The sequence below is a fragment of the Notolabrus celidotus genome, chromosome 13, assembly GCF_009762535.1.
Source record: "Notolabrus celidotus isolate fNotCel1 chromosome 13, fNotCel1.pri, whole genome shotgun sequence".
Taxonomy (NCBI): domain Eukaryota; kingdom Metazoa; phylum Chordata; class Actinopteri; order Labriformes; family Labridae; genus Notolabrus; species Notolabrus celidotus.
Window position 1 is genome coordinate 9,723,742 of NC_048284.1, and position 27,151 is coordinate 9,750,892.

The window sequence follows — 27,151 nt, forward strand, 5'->3', positions numbered from 1 at the left end:
AACAAAGTGGTTTACAGAGTGCAAGTCATGGCGAGATAAAATACAAAAGCACATGACAAAGGTAAGGAGAGCTAAAATGAGTTAGGTAAAAGACAATAATAAAAACCATGCTGAAATTAAAAAGTCAGTGATGAGTTAAGAAGTAAAAGCACATTTTAAAAAGTCTGTTTTTAAAAGAGATTTAACAGAGGACAAAGATGTGGCTTGCCTGATCTCGACGGGGCCCTTACTGCAAAGGCCCCGTCACCTCTGATTTTTAACTTTGCCCTTGGAAGTTCCAAGAGGGACCTCAGTTTGGGACATACATTTTAAGGCATTCGCTTAGGTACATTCATTGCTTTAAAAGTGAGTGTTAAAATCTCAGGCAACCAGTGAAGGGAGGCTCAAATGGGTGTGATGTGTTCCCTTTTCTTGGTGTGTGTGTGTGAGGAGTCTGGCAGCGGCATTTTGGACTAACTGGAGTTTTGTGAGGTTTTGTTGCTTCGGCAGGTCTAGTGTGAGTTACAATACTCTAATCGGGAAGTGATGAACGCATGGATAACCATTTCTAGGTTATGGTGTGAAAGGAAGGGCCTGATCTGAGAGATTTTGCGTAGCTGGTAAAAACAAGACTGAACAATGGTTGAAGCCAGTAACATGCCCATGTCTGGATCTAACACGGCTTAAAATGCAGTATATGGTGTCAGAGAGTATGCTAGTTGATACACTGATCCAACAATAGAGTAACAGCTCCCCTCCCCTCTTTGAAAATCAAGTAATCTAAGGTGAAATTGATGTGTTAATAACAAAAATCCATGGTGCTAAGTGCACGAGAGAGTGTAACGTTAGTCATCAGTGTTTTAAGTTATATGCATTTCTTTAACTACTACTGCAGGAATATTCTGTATCGGCTTATACTCAAATATAGGTGCTGTAATGTGTGTCAGGCAGAAAAACCTGGTATTATCTCTGACTTCAAAGCCAAAAAGGGAATGCTTGTTATGAACAAGTGCACTGGACAGAGCCTGTGTTAATGCAGAGTCGAGGTCTGATGATGTACTGTGTCTGATCCCATATATCAGAACAAGTGTTCAAAAAGAACACCAGGGAGGACATGCATGCAATAACCCCATCATGAATCTTTTGAAGCTACAAAATAGACAAATTAGTCTTAAACTCAAAGATGTCCAGTTTACCATCACATATCTGAAGGAAAGCAGAAAATCATCACAATTTGCAGCCGGGGAAAAAAAAAAGTTTGGCTACAGAAAAGGGACAATAGATTAATAATCAAAGTAGTAATGAATTGTGTCTCTGTTGCTCGATTAATCCGCAGTTGCATATCTCTAATGAAAGAATGATTCGTTCATTTAAAGAAAAGAAGAAGAGTGGGGAGTTCTGAGACAAAGGAGACCCTGCGTCAGTGAAAAGTTAGAAACTGTAACATCACGCGGATTACACATACACAATTCAAAATACAAATTTGCAACATTGCTGCAGGAAATGTGAGCAACTAGAGAAAGAGAAAAGAACTGAACCAGATTTGTGAATGAGAGCAGGATTTTAAAAAAGAGCTGGTGAGAGAAGGTGTGGTGGGTATGTTGCAAAAATCTGCAGAGCTGAGTGGTATTATTCTGAGAACAAAGACGACTTCAGAGGGAGTTTGGATCAGCATTCAATTGTAACAAGGGAAAAAGAAATGTTTTCTGATAGGATGTTGGAATAGATTTGAAAAACAGGAGTATTTATAGATGGAAACTCAGCTACCTTCTTTTAACAAAGCCGTTCTGAAGTGAAGCTGTAATAATAAAGGTGTGGTAATAGCTCGTTGACACACTGATGAATTGGAATCAAACAACACATTATTTTCTCACCTTCATGTTTGCAAAGGGCCTGTCATAGTTGCCGACGTACAGCAAGCCAACCGTCTGTGGAAGCAGCCTAGAAAGACAAAAAAGATCACAGTTAACACCCTCGACACGACAGGATCCGGGGTGGTAACGAGAAATCACTATGCCGCTTCCATTTTCCAGCTAGTAACAGAACTGCAGGGACGTGAGATTACACCTCGGTGAGCCCTTCTGTCTCCCTGCGCAGCTTGATGCCTCTAAACTTAAAGAGAAATGTACAGTATGGGCACCTTTGGAGTCGTTCAAAGCAGTAATAGATGTGTGGAGCGCATGCAGAGACAAGGTCAGGGGTGCCACGCAGCGCTGCACCTCCATCTGTGAGCTGCCTGTGAGCCAAGTCAATTCAGACTAAACCCGGGGATCATATGTGGAGTATTCCTGCGAGTGTCTGTGCAGTATTTGTGTCTCATCTTGGAGATCACGCCCAACAGATGTCTTAATCACACACTGCTCCACATCACTCCCATGTTGTTATTTCCAGACACTACATATGCCATTATGTGTGCCTCAGACTTAATAAAAGACCACTTCCACTTTTTCATTCTATTTTAGAGCTGAAGGAATAGAGGTTATGCAGCTAAAAACAGTGCAGCTACAAAGTGTGATGCACCCGCTGTAGAGATTTCAATTGGATCTTGAAATCCGAGAGCATCCACCCATCTTCTCCAGCCCCCCTCCTGCGTAATGATAGCTGGCACACGCAGGAAGGAAGCAGCAGTAGGCATTAAGGGAGTCATTATAGCCAGGCTGTGACGGACACTGTCATGTACCAAGACCCTATAAAACCAAAGTCCTCCAGACCCATGTGCTGTGTCCACTTTCCTAAAACCTGCAGGACTGAAAAACAACACAATTAAACCAATTATCATGCAGTTTTCTGAAACAACAGATCGTGATGAGAATTTGCCAGAGGGAGCGGAGCAGATGAGAGAACAGATGAAAGAATATTTCAGAGTGCTTCAGAAAAACAGACTCTTTTGTTGTCGTTTACAAGCTGTTCCAGCGTGCTAACTTGATTGTCCATTCACAATCTGCATGTCTGAGCTTTGCATCTCACAAAAGGAGTCCTGCTGTCTTCAGATTACACCGCAGCATCAATTTCCTGAGTTCAGGTTTGGAGTAAAAATGAGATGACATAAAAATAGACTCCAACACAAGGCAGGTTTTTATAAGAGCAATCCAGATGCTGCTAAATGTCACGGCAACCGAAGAACTACATGCAATCAAACCTGTGTTACAAACGGCTGAAACAATATGTCACATTATTTATAGATCCATAGAAGCAGGGGTGTGAGGAATCGCCTTGGAGTGTCTATAGGGAGCTTAAAATCTTGTTTCTGTTTTCTTTTCTGCAGGGATAAAAAGATGATGAAAAATGGTTGACAAAAAGGATCGTTTTCGAACTCAAGTTGAGATATCTTCAAAAGAGGGATGAGTCACACAGTCCTGATTTATCTGGAGCTTGTTATGCAATTTTATGGTAATTTTATAGTGTCATTGTTTGTGTTGTGCGTGGTTCAGTCTGTCTTTTCTTGTTTGGTTTTGCACTTCTGTACAAAAGCTCATTTAGGAGTGAACATGTCAAACTAACCAGGGATGGGATTGATGCTACACTGTTGCTCCTATAAGATGAAGGCAAAATAAAAAAAACATACTTTTGAGATTAAAACTGATGAAAAGTCAGAATTCGTTGTAATGAATGGTGCCAATACTATCCTTTAGATACTTTATTTATAATAGTAGCAGTGGTGGACAAAGTACACAGCTTCATTACTTAAGTCAAAGTATAGATCCTCCAGGTCAAATATTACTCCAACACAAGTGAAAGTTGCTCTGTTAAATAATTACTTGAGTTAAAGTACTGAATTACTTCCTTTTAAAATACTTAAGTATTCAAAGTACTTCTTAAAAAATCTCAAAACATAAGTGCAGTAAAGAAGGTGAGTGAAACTTAAGGTTAGTGGTGGCTAAAAAGAAACTTAAACCATAAGTGGTGGTGATGATAACAGCAGTGTTAAGCAGACATTTTTCCTTACATAATGTACTCAGTTTTGAGCATGGGCTGTCCCGTGTTCACCTTCATACACATTCAAATGCCGACTTTTTCAGCAACAGCTCCTGCCGAATGTGTAGTAGTTGAGTTTTTGCTTTCCAAGATTGTAAATTAAATGCAGCAAGAACAGTGCAACATGTGCAATAGGAAAAGGGGAAAACGGGGACACAGGAAGTTTACAGACATCTGTCCAGGATGCACCCAGAAAACTGTTGATAATGTTACTGTTAGCAAGCTAACCCTAATGTTAACCTCTAAAGTGACTCAAGCACTGGTTCAAAGATGGTAATTCTGATTGATGGCTGGATCTCACTGCAGCAGAAGTGATGACTGTGTCTCCCTATAAAGAGTACAGTGCGCAAATACCCACGACATGCAGCGCTGCAACTTTGTTGATGATTAAAATCTCCAGACCCGCCCACAGAATCATTCAGAATCAGATGTTAATAAATCAAATATGTTTTCTACTCATCCCAAATGTCTCACACAGTCAGTCCAGGTTAGTACAGTAAATAGTTTGAGGTGAAATGGTGCTCCTTTTATACGGAATAATATCAATAATGAGAACTCGACTCATACTTGGACTCAGGTAACGGGGACTCGACTCGGATTATTCTCTGATGACCCAGTTTCGACATTCGAACTAAAGGCTTGAGGCTTGACTAGGACTCAAGGCTTGGGGACTGGACTACAACGCTGCCATGAACAGAGGTAAAAAACTGTAGCAAGTCTGTTATACGGTTGGAAAAATAAAAGATTAAATTCTGCAAAATGTGTTTTCTTGAGTTCCGGCATCACAATCCCTGTGGTAACGTTCCGACTGCAGACACTCAGGTCACTTGGGCGCCAACTCCACAAAGCTTCATGTCTATACAGAGAAATCCTTTCACTGGGCTCCGAGTCCAAAGACAGGCTCCGTGTTTGTTCTGAAGAATTCATCTTGTTTGCTCTGACGGCTGAAAAGCCGCGAGCAGACGGCCTCTTGACACCCCAGATCCACTTACTCTGATTTACACTACAAGTGCAGAGAACATTGTTTTTATCCAAATCATTCTCTGCAGCTGGTTCAAACTGTCTCTCCCAGTTGTTTGCTTCTTTAAAGAGACACAGTGTGAGTTTTAGATTCAAGAAAAACACTTCTTTGCACCGTACAGAGTGGCTGTAATGGTGTAATCTTTCCACTGCGTACTAAAATTAGAAATGAAATGGTTACCATATCAAGAGGAAAGTGTATTTTTCCCAAGTACCAAACAACCAACCTGTCAGGTGCATCCCTGGATGAATGGGCCTTGTAATTACACTATTTGAACCATCAGAAGAAGCACCATAAATATCCTCAAGATTCATAGGGTTCTATTTGGTGACCACTTTGTAGTTCACTTGGACGACAGTTGAAGAAGAGTGAGTCATTTTTGGATGACGAAGCCCAAAGTGGTTGAAAAATCCCCAGCACTCCTGCTGTTTGGACTATTGGTTGAGAATAAATATGGACGATGCACCTCCATTTCTTCCCAGTGTAAAAATGAAGCCAAAATACCACCTCCATAGTCGCCTACATATTTTACTGGTGATGTATATTGTAGCCAAGACGTGCGCAGAAGGGAAGTAGCTAGTGTAGCCATGTTATTCACATCCTAGCCTTTCTGCTGACCAAAACACACACTTAACTTACAGGTTCAACTGTCCTTCAGGTCGGTACAGTCCACAGCTGAACAGATTCTTCTGTTGTTTTGAAGTGGACTATTTAGTTATGGTTAAAGGTCAGTGACTCTTGCTTTTTCTTTGGATAGTCCTTCTCTATTCTGCTAACCTGGTAATAAACACAGCAAGAGCTGCATTTGTCCACTGAGCTGTCAATCATGATGTAACTTCCCTTATTTTTCAACATCAAACAACTACACAAATCAGCACAAGAACTATCATGACAAGTAGTTTGACCCATGTCCCATCTGGTACAATGGAGACAGGGTTTATGACCAATACTGCCACCAGGGGGAGCTCTAAATGCTTTGGCTTTACTTTCCGGGAGCTGCCATGCTGCCCAATTTTATACAGTCTATGGTTTTGAAGCTTATTGCCAAATAGCATTACAACACAGGGGGTGGAAATTTTTTTGTAAATTTGCGGAAAGTTTCCGGTAAATTTCCATGGGAAGTTAAGTTTGGGAATTTTGGAAATATTCCAAATTGGAAACTTTCCATGGGAATTAATGGGAATAAATTATTCCTAGGTCTCATCAACATTCTCCATGTCCACTTCCTCAACATCCAACTCTGACTCTTCCTCTTCAGTGCCACTGTCCAGCCTTGTTGAGGATTGCTCTGTGTCAGGCTGTCTGTGTACAATGTCTATATATGATTGAGGAATAGCATAGATATTCAACTGTACTTGCATGAAATCTGGTTGTTTTAGTCAGGATTATGCTAAAATATACTTTCCCCAACTATATCTAAGTTCCCTATTAAGAGCCAACCTTCAATTTAGTAAATCCCTGGTTTATTCCCATGGAAAGTTTCCAACTTTGAAAATTCACGAAATTTTACAACCCTATTTCTGTTGCACGTACAGTCAGAACAATACTGAACATTGTTACCACGCATTTCAGAAATCTCTAGAATGATTCAAGCCTACTGTTGACAACTTGTTCAGTCAAAAGTAGGAGTCCCTGACCTCATTGTGTCAAATGTAGATCCATTACAGAGTATAGATCGGGATGATGTAATGATACCTGAGTCCACAGAAAGACTAGTCACTGAAAGCCTTGATGATGGCCTCTAGAGAGAAAATCTAAAACTGAAATGCTCGACTTGTCTTCAAAATGTCAACACACCTAATACATGATGATACAACCATTACTCATCACCTCATGCAGGATGCTGTTCAAATGACCCATAATTTGAGCAATCTATACAATACTTGGCCCTATTCATCTGCCACACATGGGAGGGGCACTGGCATCCTTTCCTGGAATTGCTTCATCTTTCCGTTTGTTCTTCTCCACCTCTCCACTCTTCCTGCTGCACAATAACCACCATCTGCCTCTGTGCTCACTTTCAGAGAGGCAATAAAACTTGCTAAGCTTTATGCCTCTGTGGTACACAAAGACATTCTCAAGGATTGCCTGTGTGGGCTGATGAATAAACAGTTGTTGCCTCCTTGCATGTCTGTCCATTCCTCCCTCTCAGACAGCGACTACAGAGAGATTTGAAAACCTACACCAACCTTGAATGAGGTCTGACGAGTGCTCCTTTCACCAGCATAGCTTCTATCTTTCGGGGGACTATCAAAAATATCTGCGATGGCAACAATGTTCATCTGTGTTCTCCCACACACAGGGGAAAGTCAAGAAGCTGACGAGCTGGCCCTGCTGGCCGGCATTGGAGCAGAATGAGTGGCTGTGCCCTGCTGTGCTCCCCTCAGTCTGTTGTTGCTGAATGATGACAAGCTCATGGCTACAAAGCTGGGACAGTCGCTAAAGTCACCTGGCTCTCAGAGGAAAAAGTCAGTATGACCAAAAAGCTCTTTGGTGTGAGTCTGTTTGCCTTCAGTCACACAATACTGACAGCTGAAGACAAAGCACACAGAGAAAGAGAGAGAGAGAGATATGCTTTGTGTTGTGCAGACAGATAAAAAAAGACAGAAAGAAAACAAGTCTCCAGCCGTGCTCGCAGCTCTGTGAGATAGTGCTGGGGCACGGTGTAGTGCTCTGAGCTTTATGTAAATATGAGCTTGCAACAATGCTTACGATAAGAATGCTTAAACATAAGGTTAATAAATGATGTTTACCTTGTTTGTTATGTGAGTTACAATACTTTTATTTGTTCAAAGGTTTAACACAAAGCAGAGCAGAGGCTGATAATAATGCTGCCAGTTTTTCAGGTAGTTGGATATAGAAAAAAATTGAAAAAAAACAACATTTAAAGCTAATCCTCAGGGGAATATAAATGCAAGTACCTTATTTTATAGCAATCCACCCACCTGTGGAAAATGTCAACTTCATGGTAGCAGTACAAGAGGAATCAGGGGATTACTTAAGTGTTATTGATGCATCCTCTGGGCACCATAAATGTTTGTGCAAAAGTTTGTGCAAGCCTATTCAATGATTGTTGCCTTATGTACTAGTTGAGTCAAAATGTAACGCTGCACTGCCGGTTATGTTACAAAAGAGGTCAGTGTTTTTTTTCTTAGGGTGATTTGGGACTTATCCTCTTATCATGAACATCTGATCCAAATTTAATGGTGATCCCGCTGACAGTTATTGTACATATATGACTAAAATCCAACAAGGTCAATTAGCTGGTGGTGGTAAAAATGTCAACCTGCAACAACTATATGATGTATCCTCTGAGGACAAGGATTGTCAGTGCAAAATGTTGTACAAATCCATTAATTAGTTGTTGAGGAAAAGGTGCGTTTTGACTGCTTTCTTAAATGTGTCCAGGGTTGGGGCACTGCGGATGTCGGGGGGGAGAGAGTTCCACAGAGTGGGGGCTGCCACACTGAAGGCTCTGTCTCCTAAAGTCTGCAGCTTAGTCCGGGGGATGGAGAAGAGACCCAGGTCCGAAGACCGTAGGTTCCGGGGTCGGAGTGTGTTGGTGGAGGTTGTCAGCCAGGTATTGGGGGGCAAGGGCATGCAGGGATTTGTGGGTGAGGAGGAGGAGTTTATAGGTGATGCGGTACTTGACAAAGAGCCAGTGGAGGTGAATGAGAGTGAGGGTGATGTGTCTTGGATTCATGAGCATCTGTACTAGATTCCTAGGCAATCCTTCCAATAGTTGTATTCGTATTTAACCAAAATATGACAATGTCAACCTGCTGGTGGTGCTCAAAAACTTTAAAGGGAATGCAGAAATCATTAGGATACATCCTTTGGGGACAAGGAATGCCAATGTAAAAGTGTGTGCAAATCCATTGTATAGCTGTTGTGACCTCCAATAAATTAATACAAAACTTAAATTTGGGCCACTGGTCGTGTTACAGGAAAATTCTGGGTTTCATTTTGATTTTGAAGGTTTTATGGTTTATCCTCTTGGAACCATGAACATCTGTACCTAATTGCATGGCAGTACATCGCATAGTTGTTTTCATGTTTAACCAAAATATGACAATATCAACCAGCTGGTGGTGCTCATAAACTTTAAAGGGGATGCAGAAATCATTAGGATACATCCTCTAGGGACAAAGAACGCCACTACAAAGGTTTGTGCAAATCCATCTTGTAGTTGTTGGAATATTTAACAGATGATTGAAGATATAATTCTGAACTCCTGGTTGTGTTATAGGAAAGTTTAGGAGATAAAAAAAACCTTGGAACCCATCAGTTGTTGTACAGTGATGATTTTTCCCTTGAGAGCAACTTTTCAGGGCTCGAGAAGCCAGCTATAAGTGAATTTATTTATTTATTTATTTTTTATTTAACCTTTATTTAACCAGGTAAAACCCATTGAGATCAGGATCTCTTTCACAAGGGTGACCTGGCCAAGAGGTCAGCAGCACATGTCACAAAACAGTCACACGAAAATGACAGCACAAATTAAAACGTACAATTTATAAATACATAGTGTTTTACAGTATGAATAAGAGGAGTGGAAGCTGTAACAAAACAACAAACAATAATTTAAGGTTTAAAACACAGGCACTGTTCAGTGCTCTCACGCTGTCTGTCCCTCAGGATAGAACGGAAGGCTCCAAGAGTCATAAGTTCAGAGAGTTTCAATGTAGTCTGTAGAGCGTTCCATGCCATAGGGGCAGCAAAGCTGAAAGCTCTTTTTCCAAATTCAGTCCTTACTCGAGGAACAGATAAAACAAGAGTAGTGTTGGAACGCAGGGTATAGGAACTGATTTTTCTCTGCACTAAAGCACACAAATATTGAGGAATCAAGCCTAAAAGAGCCTTATAGATTAGGGTCAGCCAGTGTTTATACCTACGTGCACTCAGAGAAGGCAAATTTGATTTCACATACAAATCACAATGGTGGGTGAGACGACTACAGCCAGTGACAAATCCCAGTGCCAAATGGAAAACGGTGTCCAAAGACTGGAGAGATTTGAATGACGCACTCAGATAAAGCACGTCCCCGTAGTCAAGAATGGGTAAGAAGGTCGCTGTCACTAGTTTCTTTCTGACCCTGAGAGAGAAGCAGGTTCTGTTTCTAAAAAAGAACCCAAGCTTCACACGAAGTTTAGTACGCAAATTATTAATATGGGCTTTAAATGAAATCTCCTGATCTAGGATAAAACCCAAGTACTTGTAATTTAAAACCTGCTCTATAGGATTTCCTTTGGATGTAACAATGTTTGTAGTGGTCTGTGATAACAGACTGCTGGGGAAGACATTGTTTCCCATGTATTGCCTTTTTTGATAGTCCTACTTGCAACTTGAGGAGCAAGAATGTTAAAGGACAGCGTCAAAATGTGGATTGGGAGCTTCCCCTGTAAAAAGATATCTGATTATGGAGTTTATTAGAAGGTACAATAGGCATTGGATGATGGGTTCCAGGGTGGGATTACAGTCGATGTGTTCAGCCTCTTTAACTCTCAAGACTTTTCCTACAAACAGCAGAATCCAGGACACTTCAGACACCATTAATCACTGTCCTTCAGATTCTGCTTCCTTACAAAGAATTTGTTTTATGCAAACTTACTGGCATTTGTTTAAAACATTTAACTTCAATCCAACAATGTCAACTCGTTTGCGGCGTGAAACAAACAAAGTTAAAAGATCATAACATTCAAGGGGATTCATCTCTCAGACTCCAGGAATGTCTGCAAAAAATGTAAAAGTAATCCATCCTTAGGCTCTTGAGACTATTTGTCTGAACAAAGAAAAGAAAAACAAACCAAGTGAGGGACACACACTGCTCATTAAATGAAGCTTTTCAAGAACTACCTGTGTGTTCATATTAGAAATACATACATTTCCACAACCGGTAATGACCCGCAGGAATATATTACCTTTCTGTAGCATAAGTATTTGTCCTTCAGAGTTTAAATGTTTACCTTGGCGAGGATGAGGAAGTCAGTGATTCTGAATAATTAATATAATAAGTGTGAAATGAGAAAAAATGGGAGGGGCAGCAGTGTTTTCTTTGAGCATACAGCAAATGAGACATTTCTGGGATTGGATACTACAGCACATGAAGGTGATGACGGTGAACTTTTGAACGCTGTAACAGCGATACTGTAAGATGAATCTGAACCCCCAGGGGAAAATAAGAGGCACAGTGCAGAAGAGATTAATGTCAGAGGGATTCAATGGATCTGTTTTATTCAGAATATGCTTCTGACACTGACACAGGAACTGAACATGTATGTGTGTGTGGACGTCTCAGTAAGCCGGTGTGCCACAAAACCATAGGTGCTATTAAGATTCATCACACAGAGTGTCTCCCCAGCAACAAGGTCTTACCCTTCTCCTCCAACTTTGGTGATCTTGAGGCGAAAGTCCACAGAGTTCAGATTGGGGGGCTTCCACTTCAGGATGTCATCACACCTCCCGGCCTTGTATCTCTGCAGGGACACACAACCCCCCCCAAAAAAACATGTAGCTGAATTAATGTGGAGGATTTGTGCGGATAAATGCATAATAAAGACGGAACAAGGGTGACACTTTGGCTCATTTTTGTCAACCCATAACTTGGCAGAGCTAATGGCTGAATAATTTGTGAGCTGAGCAGTCATTAAGCAGCAGTCACAGTTAAACCCTCATATAAATTAGGCTCTATTATGATACACTGTCGGCATCTAACTATGTAGAGCAGCAAGACGTCCAAATGGATTGTTCTGCAGTGAAAACTTTCTCTGTGGATGTGAGCAGCATCATGAATTCCAAACACAAGGGGGCAAATTATAGAATCTAAATTCAATTTGCATCAAACAATTAAGTCAAAGTACACAGTGTTAGCACAGCAGATGCATGAACACATAACGGACTGATTACATTTTTCACACCACTGCTGTGTTACAATGTGCAGCAACATAATCAAACAACATGCTCTCCTCCATCGCTTTGATTATTTATGTGTGGCTGACATTTAGGAGGACATGAAACAAGTGCAGTGGAACATGAGAAACGTAAAGGCATTACGGGTGGAGGCGGCGAACAGATGATCAGATTCAGTCACTGTCAGGTTGCCCGGTAACAGAAGTCTACTCGGAGGAAATGTGCAGAGAACAAGACAACATTCCTCTGGAGAACCTGCGCTGTCACAGCACACGGCCAAATAAGGAGTTCCTGGCTCCACCCACGGATGCCCACTACGGCAGGACTTTAAAAAAGAACTTCAAATGATCATAAGCAGAAAAAAACACAGCACTACTCCTCCACAACATGAGGCCTGGTTTGGCAAGCTGTTGGATGTGCTGGATATGATAGAAATCTGCAGCCTTTACAGCTCTCTCTCATTTCAGGTCAATGTAGGGTCACCTCAGAACCTCAACAATTATACTCATCTTTTTTATTTTTTTAATTCTGCAGCCCACACTTCATGTCTGATGTAACAGATGAGTGCAATCACTGAAAGTGAAGGGTTCTTCTGCTGAAGACCAAGTGAGTTGTGTCTGACCTTATATGGAGGAACTGATGGTTACTGCATATCTCATCTCTGTGAATAAGTGCAAAGGTTAGAAAAAAATGAGATGTGTGTTGTGAGTCTCTAAATTCTTCCCCTTTTGCATGGAGAATGTTGAGGGTGCTGCAAACAAGTGTTAAAATCCTGAAAAATTAAAGGGAGGAATACATATTTGATATGTTTTGGTTTCTAAGGTAATCCGCTGTTCAGTTGTTGCATGCAAAAATGAAAAAAGGAAGAAAAATCTTTGATGTACAATGAGGCTGCTACTTGTTGAAACAAACATAAGTTGTGGAACAAATACTGTAAATAGATTCTGAATGGGGGAAACAGCCATAATACAACCCCTGAACCATAGGCTAAAATCTGAGAACAATTCATCATCAACCTTTATTTACACTCATGAGATCATTGAGGGGCAACCCTCATTTATAATGATATCGAATCAGTTACAGTAAAATTTAAAAAATGAAACAAAAACAAACAACAAGACATCAAGAGTATAAAATTCATCAAATAGGATAATTTGTGATTTGGAGACAAAAACAATTACAATAAAAATAAAAGGGGGTGTATGGGATTGAAAAAAAAGCACTAAAATAGGAAGGGACTATTTATTAAAATGATACAATAAAGATATACAGGGAAACCAAGCTAAAACAGTTACAAAGCGGGGTTGAAAGGTTGAAAGTTTCTAAATTGTCCAAAAGGTAAAAGTGCATTTTAATCCAAGACGCTGCTGCAACTTATTCCAGGAGTCAGGAGCAGAGAAACAAAATGTAGTCTATTTGGGAGCAATGAAACAACATTTGGAGGTTTGGTGTAGCCAGTATGACTTCTTTTTTCTCCAATGCCATCGTAGTCAGTCTGACTATTATCTAGAGAGGCAAGAATGAATCAGTATAAAATAAAAATAAAATAAAATCAGTTGTTAGCTGCATCTGTACACAAACAATGGACATGAGTACAATCTAAGTTGCCATTAAATGAAAGCCAGTGACTGTGGGCATGCATTACAGATGATTGTGTCCCCCCCCCCCCCCCCCCTTTGCTCTCCTCATGGACTGTTATCATACAGCCAAGGCTCGCTGAAACGCTAATGGATAAACTCAAACTATGAACGGCATGAGAACACTTAAGAATATGGATGTGTGCGTTTAGTGCAAACACTTGAACGTCTTCACGCTCTCATGTACACACTAGAATTACTAGTCTAATAATTGGTGTAGTGCTATAATGCTCTACTATCTGAATGTTAACAAACACAGATGACAGATGTTTTCTCGTCTTGGCATGGTTTGTCAGTATTCAGATCTAGAAAATGGAGATAAAGTTGTTTATAGGCTGTGTCAGGTTAAACTGGCGGATAAACACTCGACTGGATCAATGTGTAACCAGCACAGCCATGTGGTAGTTAACATACAAGGAGAACTGTAGGCTTGTGATGCTAGCTCTGCTAACTTTAGGCACACTGGACAAACCAATCTAACATTGTTTATCAGCCGACTCTGTGATCCCATGTTTAGTCAGGTTCAATAAATTGTTCTGAATTGTACCAGTTGTTTTAAAGTGTTTTCTTACCTTCTTTTTGACTAGTCAGTTATTCAGAGCATAAAATTTCATATGCAAACAAAAAGGAAAGCAGTCACTTTGGAACATCCCCAGCTTTACTCAGTTCCAATGTTTGTCGCACATCCTCACCTGTGAATCTGAAATGATTCCACTTATCAGAAGTGCTGTTCTCTTCACCACAAGGTCTGTGTCAACTACATTTCCCTCTATTATTCCTCCCACAGCTGTCACGCTAGCCTTCAAATCACCACCTAACTGATATTAGTCAGTCTGGGTGAAGCTGACAAGTGGATGAATCTTCATCTAACTTGCAAAATGGAGTGAATGCACACTGCCCAGGTGGCCTTCAGGGCGGAGTTTATTTTACATATTCATACCCTGATGATGATGAATACAGGATACAACTTGCAGCTGTAATGTTGACTTTACTGGTCACTAATGATGCGTGAGTTGAGGCTACGGTACTATTTATTTATTTTTTTACGGCACTTAGACGGACCATAGACTGTATAAATAATGGACGTTGTATCCGTGATGTCACCCATCTGTTCCTGTGCGTTGTTTTGAAGCCAATCGACGGTGGCAGCCATATTGGGAATGCGGAACTCAACCAGGCAGGGTGTGACATAAAGAGGCGGAGTTTGAGCCTCTTAGCCAATAGCTATGTGTTCCCGACTGGGAGTCAAGTCAGTCATGTCCTTAATTTGGCAAAAACTCAGAATCTTAATATCTTCTGATCTGTCAGTGTGTGCTGATAGAGAAATTAGCTACGTAGAGCCAAGCCGTTTTTTGAACCAGGCTGTAAACATGTTTATTAATGCTGCAAAGATCGTCTTTTTCCCATTCATGTGTATGTGGTTTCTGGTGTTTCTGCAGCCAGCCTCAAGTGGATTCTCGATGAATTGCAGTTTATAACACTTCCGCATGGGCTTCATAGTTTGAGACCGGAGGTTGCCGCTTGAGACGGACACAGAAAAACAGATGGATCGCTCCTTAAGGCGATAGATAGAGGCATTTCTGAAATGTTCCCACTCACCTTCCGTCTGTCTTTTGATAAAGAAGTGCTACTTCTATATTAACTAAAATACGGTTATTTTTGACAACTAAAATAGATGACTGAATATGGTGTTAGTCAGACTTTGATATAATTAACTGCCTGGGTATCAGTGTGGCTTGAACATCCTGTACTCATGGCAAAAACGAGAAAGCAGAACTCCACTTGATTCAGTCAAGGGCAGACTGTGTTTGTCGCTTTAGTCATAAAGTGAAGGGAAAACGAGCGTGAAGTGTCCTTCTGCTTTGTCCGCCGTGGAGCTCTACGTGTGGGAGGCAGCAGCCTGCATGTGCCTTTGAAACCAGGACACTCTACAAAGGCTATTCACCGCAGTCAGCCAGAGAGCAGGGAAAGAGGCCGTGTCTCTTTTTGAAGAACCTCGACTGAGTACATCTTTTCTTCTGAAAAACGTGGGTGTGGAAAGGAACAGTCTTCAATGCAGTTAGTTATGCTATGCTGCGCAGGCATCAAAATAACCTCTTGTGGAATGACTTGTAGCCCTAATGTGAAATAAGATACATACATTCCTTTAGTGATGAAGCCTGACACATTCTTTATCATAAATGAGCTGAATAAAAGTCATACAAGTACTGCACTAACTATTAGAGGGATAAAAATATATTGGAATCCAGTTCACTTTTTTTTAAATGAGTATTTTCAGCGTGCAAAAACAAAAAGAGCACACTGAAACCTCAACTGTCTAATGAAGTCCACTTCCATTAGAATCCACTACTCTGAGCATCTGTTGAGGCTTGCTTCTAACCCTGCATGCTAAAATGAGGATGCTACATTTTTTCAGGAGAAAAACATTTGCTTTAAATGCATCCAAGCCCGCATAACCATAGCAACAAGCCCATGCAAACGCAATCAGACTGCAGATTAAACGAACAGGCGACCTTCAAATTCAGTCCTAAATGAAAGTGCCGCCAGTTGCACTTTCATTTCCATTACTATTGTTGGTCTCGTCAATAAGTGACTGCACATGGAAAACAAAGAGCTTTATTATCCGCGGCCAGAACAGACTGCGAAATTAAAAAAAGCCAACCTTGCATTCAGGAACACATCTCTCATCCATCAAACTCATTTTCATGTAATGATGTTCTGTTGCATGTAAATTATCGCCCTTCTGTTTTGTGATAGCAATTCAGAGGCTGAAGGGAGGAAACAGAAAGAGAGAGAGAGGCGCAGTGTGAATGCAAAAACAAAGCTGAGTGATTTTTCCAGTTATTAGAAAATTGGAGCATAAATGCCAAAACAAAAGATTTAATTTCTGTATTAAAAAATGTGCGGTCATGAACTGCTTATGCTGAGATGTAAGAACATTTCTCGGGTTAAAAATAACAACTTTAACCACCTCGTACGTTGTTGCAATCTTGTTGCTGAAATGTGTTATCTGAATTATCTTCCCTTGCTTAGTCACCATTATTGCCTGGCTGTGTTGAATACTTGATTGTGATTGGTCAAAACCCAATAACAGTGTGGATCAATTCTCAAACGCAAAAGAGACACGGGACAACCTGATCTCCCACATCTTATTGAAAGGAGTCCAGCACATTTCACCTCTACCTGTTGACACTGTGGCAAGGTCTTGAGAGACTGGACATAATAACAGTTTCAGGCTCCTCCCCCTCCTCCATTCATAAACAAATTTAAAGAGTAAGTGTGAATATTATCTCATCTTAAAGATACATTTGTCCACTGTTTGTAACAGTGGCTGGTTGCAGGGGCGTGTCCAGAACTTTTCTACCGGGATGGCCCAACTGAGGCTTTCACATAGGCAGAGGTGGCCAGTGCATTTACAAATAAATAACATTTACCCTCTCTGTCTTCACAACCTACTTTCATTAAAGTATTAAACTGTTATTCCTTTTGACTTAAAAAAAAAACATGACAAAGTGGCATAAATCTTCTAAGCTTAATTCTTTCAGGACAAGATGTTTTATCAAGGTCACATTTGATAAAGAAACCTACTGTCAGCCTTTTAACCTTAAATTATAGATTTTAACAGGAACCCCACCTCTGACAAGGCAAACAGCAAATCATAGTTTAGGATTTTGGGGTGGCCAATTGGATTTCAAGGGGTACCAGTGCCACCCTTGGCCACCCCTCTGGACACGCCATTGCCTGGTTGTAATGGGGGGACCCACGCAAGACGGTGGCTGTAGTGTGTCTGAGCTGCTTGCTAACCATGTTCCATAACAGATGAAGAAAATTGCTAACCCCATCACACAGTAAAAGAAGAAGAACACATTAGCGGCAGCTGTTTCCAATGCAGGTGCAGTGCTGTGAGATTTGGAAAAGGAGAAAATTGCAGAGACTGAGCATGGCTGTAAAATCCAAACATAGACGACGTATCGAGACGGACCCCGCCAGTGCCCGGGAATGTGAAATGGAATAACAATGAAAATGGTATGATACATAGAAAGGTTGCAGGATTCACTGTTTGTCACTCTTCTCTCCATATTATCCATCAACTATGTCTTTTAACTAAAACCGACTCACTCTGAAACTCTCACAAACTTCTATCTGTTTGCTCCTGACTTCTTAAACACTTCTCACTCCATACTTTATCTCTTGTTCAAAGCTTCTGAATATAGCAAACTCTTAAAAAGTACAGGGATGACATGACTGCGGGCATCACCAGCTGTACAGCTGACAAAGTGCTGCTCTGCTGCCTCTGCACTTTTCTATTTCTACTTGAACTAAACCTACTTGGCGACAAAGATAAAAACTCAAAGTACTTCTCAAAACTGCCAGCTAAGACTTTTAGAACTCCCACAAGCAACTGCTTTTATAGAACTGTCCAAATTGGACACAGGAAACAGACCAACAATGCTTACCCAGGCAAGAATTGTACATTAAAGCTCCTTAAGACAACTGGAGCTCAGGAATGTTTAAAAAAAGATGAGGATTCATCAAAACAGCGATGCATTACTTTACACACAAGTGATTTGTCTTCAATGATTTATAGGACTGAACTGTAGCTCTTCACGGATGTCAATAAGGTAGAAACAGGAAGGGAGGAGAGCAAACAGACAGCGTGACAAGATATTGATTGCCTGTTGATGTGAGATTTGTTACCCTTTTGAAGTCCAGAAATAGCCGGGTTATATTTGGTCTGGCACAATCCATATTTTCACAGGAAGAAATGAGGCCCTATCATTTTCACCTCGTCTACACAAGGTGAGTGCATGATGGCTGCTCTAATTACCCAACTATGGCGAAGATCCATAAAGAGGTGAAACTAACCACACTAGTTTTTTCAAGGTATGATTTTCAGGTCTGTAGATGCTGCTAATGCTACGACATGATTTCTATCAATCATTTTCTTTGCAAAATTCAACTGAATAAAAGTAAATTTGAAGCATAGGGAGCATTGATAGAAGGACAGCTTTAGTAATCTAGCAACAATCAGCAAGTGAGAAGTGCCCTCAATTTGGGACATGGTCACTGCCACTACAAAAAGGCCCCCAAAAGTGGGCTCAAACCCTTAATGGAAAAAACTGTTACTCATAACTCCTTTTCGCCCGAGGCAGTTTTAGGGCCGGTTCGGAGCGGGCGCTCAATTGAGAACCGTTTTTTCATGTTTTGACTGTGAGTGAACAGCCTCCCGGCCGGGAAAACCAATTCTAGAGCGGCTTCAACTCTTTGCTGGTCTAGAACCACGAACGGCTTACGTCAGGGGCGAGGTTGCCGTGATCAAAAGCCCAAACCAAACATGTTTCCGCCATTGTCCAGCAAAAAAAATAAAAAAGACTGATGGATTCCAAGGCAAAGCAGTGGTCGGCTGAGGAGACAAGCTGCTGTTGTCCACCATCGTTGGTGTTGGGAGGGAAAATTCGGGCAGGTGGAAAAACAAACGGGTGCCGTGTTGGTTTACGAGTTCAACCAGCTCCAAACCAGCACGAGCACCAGCCTGGAAATGCAACCCGGTTCGCGTTGGTTGAAAAGAGGTATCTGTGAAAAAAATCTTTTTTTTTTTTAAAGTTATGTTTGTGGGCACTTTTGCCTTTAATGATAGGACAGCTGAAGAGAGACAGGAATTGTAGGGAGTAGAGATAGGGGGAGATCATGCAGAAAATGGTCGACCGGCCAGGAGTTGAACAGTCGACCTCTGCGACGAGGACTGTAGCCTCTATATGTTGGGCGCTTAGACTGCTAGGCCAACAGCGCCCCGTGAAAGCATTTCTTAATGAATGTGTTATCATTAACACATCAGCAGGTAACAAACACATTCATGGAAAAAGATCAACAAAATGCACACACGGCGTTAGAGCAGATGGGGGTGGGCGTCGTCCATTTATATCATATTCAGAATTTCCATCTGATTTATTGAGTTTTAAATCATAATGTACTACACCTTGACTTTGAGTGAGCAGGAACACAATTTTCCAAGGAGATTCTAGGATTAAACCTGCTATGCACGCAAATAATCCACCCTCTCACTACCCTCTGCAATGATCCGACTTTTGAGGAAATGAGTGATAAATAAATTATAGCTGTTACACAAATAAATATGGGCGCAGTGTGGGGGTGATGATGTATGTACAACAAACTCAGGCAATATCTGCTGCACAATGATTCATAAATACCTGAGTGTTTCCTTCACATGAAGAGGCTGGTTGACTAATTGTACACATGGCATCGTAAACACAGATGAAAGGGGTGTGACTGATTAAATTAAATCCTTTCATTATAAACAAATGCTTCTAAAATGAAGGAAGTGTTATTCTCTGGAAGGAAAGGAAAGCTTGCTCGAGGGTTTGTTGAAAGGAACGTCTTCTGAATGCACTTTTTTTTTTGGAGTCTCATTTCAATAATAGCGTTGTGCTTCGAGGCAGATATATCGTTTAAGTGTGAGAGGATGGACAAGTCCAATAAATCTGATCCGACAGAGGAATACTGTACGTGTTTTCAGGGGGAGAGGGGTTTGTGAGGCTGTGCAGATTGGTGCGTCGGCATGACTGATTTGTCTTTGAACAAACAAGGTTAAGGAATAAAGGGATGGTGGGCAGTAAAATAGTAAATCTTGAGGTAAATAGTCTGCAGCTTTGACACATTGATGCTCTGAAGAATAGCGTAGCCCACATAAAGCCCTTCACATAAAATGCACAATAACCAATGATCCGTCTAAGATCATTTTTCACACTTTCATTCAAAAGCTTCAACTTCACAAGGTCCAAAATTGTGATGAATCTCACCTTCTGTACTAACTTGTTTTTTTGAGTGGGGATTTAAAAAAAAAAGTGAAGACAAAATACAAGAAATCTTTGTAATCTTCGTACAGAAATCGCCATCTGGAGCGCTCTCCCATAAGCAGTTCGGCCATCTGTGGCAATGGTTCTGTTCTAAATTCAAAGTCTTTCTGATGGTCTCTGAACAAAGGAAACATATTCCAAGGACGCCATGTGTTTCCCAAGATAACACACCTACTGACTGTGGCGGCAGCAGCAGCAACCTTTGTGCTGATATTAATGGGCATCACAGCAGCAAGATACCGCTGAGATTAACCTCCAGACCACTTTAATCCCGCTCACACAAGGAGAGATTACTAATGCACTGGTAGGTCAACAAAATCAATGTGTTTGGAAACTATCGCAGAGGGAGCTAGTGTTGTCAGCTCCCTATTAACATAAATGTAAGGTAGGGGCGTTGCTGATAAGAATTCAAAGTAAGTCTTTCGATTTGCTGTACACCGCAGTGGTTTGGTCTTGAGTTAAAGAGTAATGTGCTTGTAAACCGAAGCCTTATCAAATAAGTGTGTTTAGGCAAACGACTGTCTGAATAAGAGAGGATGTGACACTGCAGCACTGAGGCTGTTTATCTCTCCTGCTCCTGATTCCTATACCTATACGACTACAGCTATCTGGAGAAAATTAGTATCATTTCAAAAACATGTTTGCCCTAGAAACAAAAACATACTACTAAATGGCGTTAGCTCATTTGGACCACACACAAGCTCTTTCAAGGTATAGTCGTATTACACTGCCAGCATATGTTTTAATATGAGCTGTGAGGGAAGGTGAAGGAAGTAGTTTTTACTTGGTTCCTATCTGCTTCCTGTATGCAACATGCCACTTAATCCCAGACACTCCTCCCTTTATGAGTTTAGCAACCTGGGAACCCATCAGCAATCGTCTGACGTGGATATATCTCTGGGAGTAATGGTCAACTTAGCAAAAAAAGGAACCTCCTATCACGACTTTCTTTTCATCAGAAACCTGCCAATGGATTCTAGGATTGCTTTGCAGTAATTTGAGTGAATTGAATTCCGGTCCTTTTGCTCTGCAATTTTATTGGACCCCCTAGCACACCACTAGGCAATTATACTCAGACTACAAACAGAAAACAAATCTCCCAAAGTCTGGTCTCATGCCTACAGATTCAGCATTTCATGCAGAATCTGCAAATAGGGCTTTTAAATTCAGGAAAGCTAGAGCTATTACCATAAAATTGGTGTGTAACAAGACGTGCTTTTAATACCTTTATTTTCATCTAAAATGTGGGCTGCATGCTCGATTGCACGGGTTTAGAGGGCACAAAAGCTTGGCAATACTTTTGTAAATCAGACCCTAATTTTTTATTTATTTTTTTGTTATATTTTTGGGCTTTTTTGCCTTTATTGACAGGACAGCTAGGGAGACAGCAAATGTGGGGAGTAGAGAGAGGGGGAAGACATGCAGTAAATGGTCAACCGGCCGGGAGCCGAACCAGCAACCTCGGCGACGAGAACTATGCCTCTAGCGGTCTATGCCTCGCCACCAGCACCAATCAGACCCTCATGTACTAAAACATGAACACTTATAATTCTTACACAGAGAAAGTTTGATTTAAAAGCCTGCCTCTAATACAAGCCCGCTTCATACTGGACCCGGTACCTTCTGCAGTAAAAGCAAATACAATCCCTGATTTATATTTGAGGATTTGGGGTAATATTAGGTGCTTTCTGATTTGAGTTTTTCTCATATGTCCTCTAACAAAGCGTGTAGCCTTTCATAGATCCATGAAAAGCAAACAGATTGCCTTTTCACAACAACTGGGAATCGACACCTCACCATGCATTAACTGCACACTGTTTAACCAGGGTGTAATTATCTGTATTTTACCAGAGGGAGAAAAACAAAGGAACTCTAGACTGGCCCCAGAAGAGAAGAAACTTAAGAAAGTCTTGTCTTCTCTCCGGGAGGTGGCATTAAGAGCTCCTCCACAGCCCAAAATGATGGCTCCCACTGCTCAGCATCCTTTATGAACAATGGCTTATTTACATGAGATGGCATATAAAAGAGATTTCAAACAAGAGCTGTGGTGTCAATCAATAATCCAAATGGCACTCACTAAAGGTCAAAAAAAGCAAGTGTATTCACTCAGTAGAACACAACATAAAAAAATATCTTTTTACGTAGGACGATGAAACAAAAACCATGAAATATGCAGACATGTAACTGAGTGCACGGCGTATTACTGCTGATTGGCCTTCTTCAGTTATACATACATTACAAAAATGACATTTTTTCTCTTCTATAACATTCTGCTGAACAATAAAAGTAGCCCTTATCCTTCTTTAGCCAATGTCCTTAATTCCTCTCTGTAAATATTTAATAGCCTCTTGGAAAATACTCCTCCAGTATTTCACTGCTGTTTACTCTACAAGTTGCCCTTAGCGCTGGCCATCACATCACATTATCTCCCTTGACATTAGGGTTAGGTTTCCCATTACAGCAGCAGAATGCAGAAGACATTTCTGTCTCCTGTTTCTATTGTTTTTATAATGACAAAATCTAAACACTGCAACAGGGACAGGACTCTCGTTAAAAAAAAAGCACACACTTTAAAAGAAGCTCATAAAAGACTTCTGTCTCTTGCCATCATTACTCAATGGTCTCATAAAATGTTGATGTTTATAGCTATGCAGAAAGGCCACTAACATACAGCATCATTGCTTCTTTCATTGCCTGTATTGCAGTGTTGTTTTGTCACTCAGTCATCACAAGGCCTGTGGCTTATGGCTGATTTTGCCGTCTGAATTCATCTACCTGGCTGCTTATCTACATATATTAGATGCACATAAATAAATCCAACTTGGTTTTAGTAATAGCTCATATGTTACAAACTAAACCAGTTTTTGTTGCATGCTTCTGTGATTGTTGAGACTTTTTGTCCTTTTTCATATGCACTCCGTGTGTTCCATTCAGATGCTGCAACAGAGAAGTAAAGCCAGACACTGTTGCATAATATAATTTTTTGTAACTTCATATCAGATGGCCGGCTCTCTGCATCATCATTCAGCCACACTGGTACCTGCCAGCTTTTCTGAGCTGTCCCATTTGTCTGGGCGCCTGTGCAGACCAGAACCAGCTGCTGACCTTCAAGAGTTTGGAGAGATTTCCTACTGTCAGACGCAGGAAACTGCTGAGAAACATGTTAATAAACTGTAATCTGATAATGCAGGGGAATTTTTGATTGGACGCATTAAAACGTCTTCCATTGGTGCTAATTTTTTTAATGAAAATGCATCATACACAGCCTTGCAGCTATGTGAGAGGACTGAGAATTATAATCAGACACCTGCCAAAAAACACTGACTTTTCCAAACAACAACCTGCACATGCAATCAAACCTCTTATTGACAGAGCTTCAGGAACAACCTGGCTTAATCCATCCTTGCTTTTTAGAACAGCAATCATTTTGAAACTGGAAAGAGCACCTGTCCAAACAAATCAAAAACCTTGTTCAACAGTGTATTCCTAATCCGTGACTTGGATTCGGATGTTGTTGGTGCCTCACATGGTTCGATAAAATCCCAACTACACTCTCAAATCCAGGAGCCATGATGATTTCTACACCTTTCTGTGACCCAATTGCTCATGATCCATCAAATTCACTGACGCTACAGAGGAAAAAATGACCCTAAATCAATAACTGGCTGAACAAAAGCAGCAACCCAAAGCTTTCTGGTCAGGACTGTTTGATTTGGATAACAACACATTCTCTTCAAACACGCTGAAAGCTTTTGCATCATATGAAGGTCAAAATAAACCAATAATGAAGAATGATTTATTTCTCCTCTCCAATACAAACTGCTCTCCTGCAGGTCTGTATATCACACATCAAGTGCAAGACCTGAATCAATGAAACGGGGGAGATTGATGATGCAAGAACCTGCCAGAGTAAGTGTAGTTATAATTTTGATCAGAAAAGGGACATCAATTATCAAGCCTTGAATATGCAGATAACAAACCTGCTTCATCAGACATTCATTTAATCTTCTGCTGAGAACTGTGTCTACTTGGCGGCTTTAACATCATAACATGTTTGATAATTACTCCATGAAGCACAGAGGCTGAATGAAACAGAAAACTGCAAAAATAAGACAGAAACGGACTGTTTCACTTATTTTCCAAATAATAATGTTAATACGTTTTCTTTTGCTTTATGAAAACAGCACACTAAAGTGACACCTTGTGGCTACGCATACAATCCATCTCATATTTTCAAGTTTAAACCAAGCGGCAACCTCCGGTATAAAAATATGAGTTCAGCGGAAGTGTTATAAACTTTAGTTCATTAAGGATCCGCTTGAGGCTGGCTGCAGAAACACCGGAAACCACATACACGCCAATTCAAAACAGCCGAGCAGAAATAAACATTTTTACAGCCTGGTACAAAAAATGGCTTGACCCTACGTAGCTAATTTCTCTATCGGCACACACTGTACGGGAGGTGATTTTTTTTCTAACGCCATGGTTCAGAAGATATTAAGATTACGAGTTTTTGCCCAAATAAGGACATGACTGACTTGACTCCTGGACGGGAACACATAGCTGTTGGCTAGGAGGCTCAAGCTCTGCCTCCTTATGTCACACTATGCCTGGTTTAGTTCCGCATTTCAAAAATGGCTGCCACCTTCGATTGGCTTCAAAGCAGCGCTCAGGAACAGATGGGTGACGTCACGGATACTACGTCCATTTTTTTATAAGGTCTATGGTTTAAACACAATCCAAATCCAGCATAAATATATAATGCAAATTGTTTTTGGCAATTTTTTTTGTGTAGGACTGTCAAACAATTTATGTTTTAATCACAATTAATTGCATAATGGTCCATAGTTAACTCCTGATTCATCGCAAAAAAAAGTTATGGCATTAAAAGGAATTTGCATTGACATAAATTCTAAGTTTCATAAGTTCTCAGAGTTCCATGTACTCTCTTTATGAACCCCATACATGTTTATTGATCAGGGCTAAGCAAAAATGGCCTCATCGCTTTGGTTTCATGTTATAATTAAGCAGGTAGAGCTACCTAAACAACTGTGAATCTAATATATATCTACATAACAAAGGTGAAATGAATTAAATTAGTGCTTTCAAGTCAGCTGGAATGTGATTGTGATCCATTCAATTGTATTAAATTTTTTTCCCTTTCGGCACACCGTAATTGAGCCACTGCACCATTCCTGCTGCTGTCCAGATGAAACGTAACAACACCACTGTGCTTTTGTGTGGTACATTTCATCTTAATAAACCCCCAGGCAGCTCAGTTGACACATTGAGAGTAATTTGCACTTTGTGTCAAACTTAATCTAACTGTCACAGAAGTACTTTGAGTTAAGCATAGAGGTGCAGCTAATCAGAATGATGTCTGCAAGCGTCAGCAACACAAATGCTGGCAGAGCACTGTCCACAGAGCTGTGGATGAAACTACAGTGAAGAGGTTAACTACAGCACATGCTGAATGCGTGACAGCTGACTGCAGGCTAGTTAACACTGTGGAAGCTTCATTACATAGCTTTGATTGATTGAAATGGAGTTTTAAATATGCTGTTGAAAATTAAATTAACTGTTGAAATTCAGCAATTAATCACGCTAAGTGTGTGACAGCCCTACATTAAATATGTGTTCTGAAAGGTAAATGGTAAATGGACTGTGCTTACATACACATTTTCTTGTTTTTCTGACAACTTAAAGGCAGAGGATGCTACACTTAAGTGTCCATCAGTATTAACCTATCCCACACATTCTCAAACTGCTGACTTTGCCAACTGGAGCAGTCTTGGGGTTCAGTGTCTTGCCCAGGGACACTTTGACATGTGACCGTGAGAGCCGAGGTCAAACAGCCAACCTTCTGGTTGAGAGCTGACTCTACTGATTGAGAGGCTCTATCACTGAGCCCCAGCTGCCCCAGGTACATACCATCCACATCCTCTAGACCAGGGGTTCCCAAAGTGTGGGTTGGGACCCAAATGGGGGGTCGTGAGATGTCTTCCAACTCAACTCAACTCAACTTTATTTATTTAGCACCTTTCATACAGAAAAACATGCAGCCCAAAGTTCTTCACAAAATAACAGAGAGAGAAATCAACTGCAATGGTAAAATTATAAAATGATTATAAATAAAATACTTAAAAATAAAAGAAAATCAACACAGTTAAGACACAGAAAAGTTAAAAAATAAGGTAGAGTAAACAAGATCAGATGAACACAAGACATTAGTGGATAAATAAATTATTATTTTTTATAACTAAGATAAATACATGTCAAAACAATGATTAAAATAATAATGATTAAAATAACAATTAAAGTAATAAAAATTATAAAAATTATAAAAAAGATTATATTTTTGTAAGTTATCTAAAAATAGTACATTTTACCCATAGTAGTAAAAATAACTACAAAAATAATAACTTAATTTGAAATAAAACCTTGAAAATAGAAAATGTAATGAGTTTTCTGCCTTTCTTTTTTGCCAGATGACTCCTAAGTTTAGGGTTAGTGAACAGTTAATTATCAAAAGCATCATCATCAGCAGCAGGTGAATTCATAACTGCACAGGAAACACAGCCAGTCATATAGATAGGCTACTTTTCTGCAGACCAGCTAAATGAAGCCACATTAAATCACTTCGAGGGACAGTGGGGGTCGCGAGTCTTTGGCACCTATATTTTGGGGGTCACGGGCTGAAAAGTTTGCGAACCCCTGCTCTACACCATGGTAATTAACTTCATCATATAGTGTTT

At 40.5% G+C, this 27,151-nt stretch overlaps 1 protein-coding gene across 1 annotated transcript in view; it reads right to left on the reverse strand.

Annotated features, from left to right (window-relative positions):
- rngtt (RNA guanylyltransferase and 5'-phosphatase) overlaps window positions 1-27,151 on the reverse strand; it is a 123,802-nt gene that overhangs the window by 14,014 nt on the left and 82,637 nt on the right. Inside the window, exons 13-14 of the mRNA XM_034699747.1 lie at window positions 11,351-11,451; window positions 1,854-1,920 (exon numbers count right to left, since the gene is read on the reverse strand). Coding sequence (XP_034555638.1) covers window positions 1,854-1,920; window positions 11,351-11,451 — 168 coding nt within the window. The remainder of the gene's footprint in view (window positions 1-1,853; window positions 1,921-11,350; window positions 11,452-27,151) is intronic.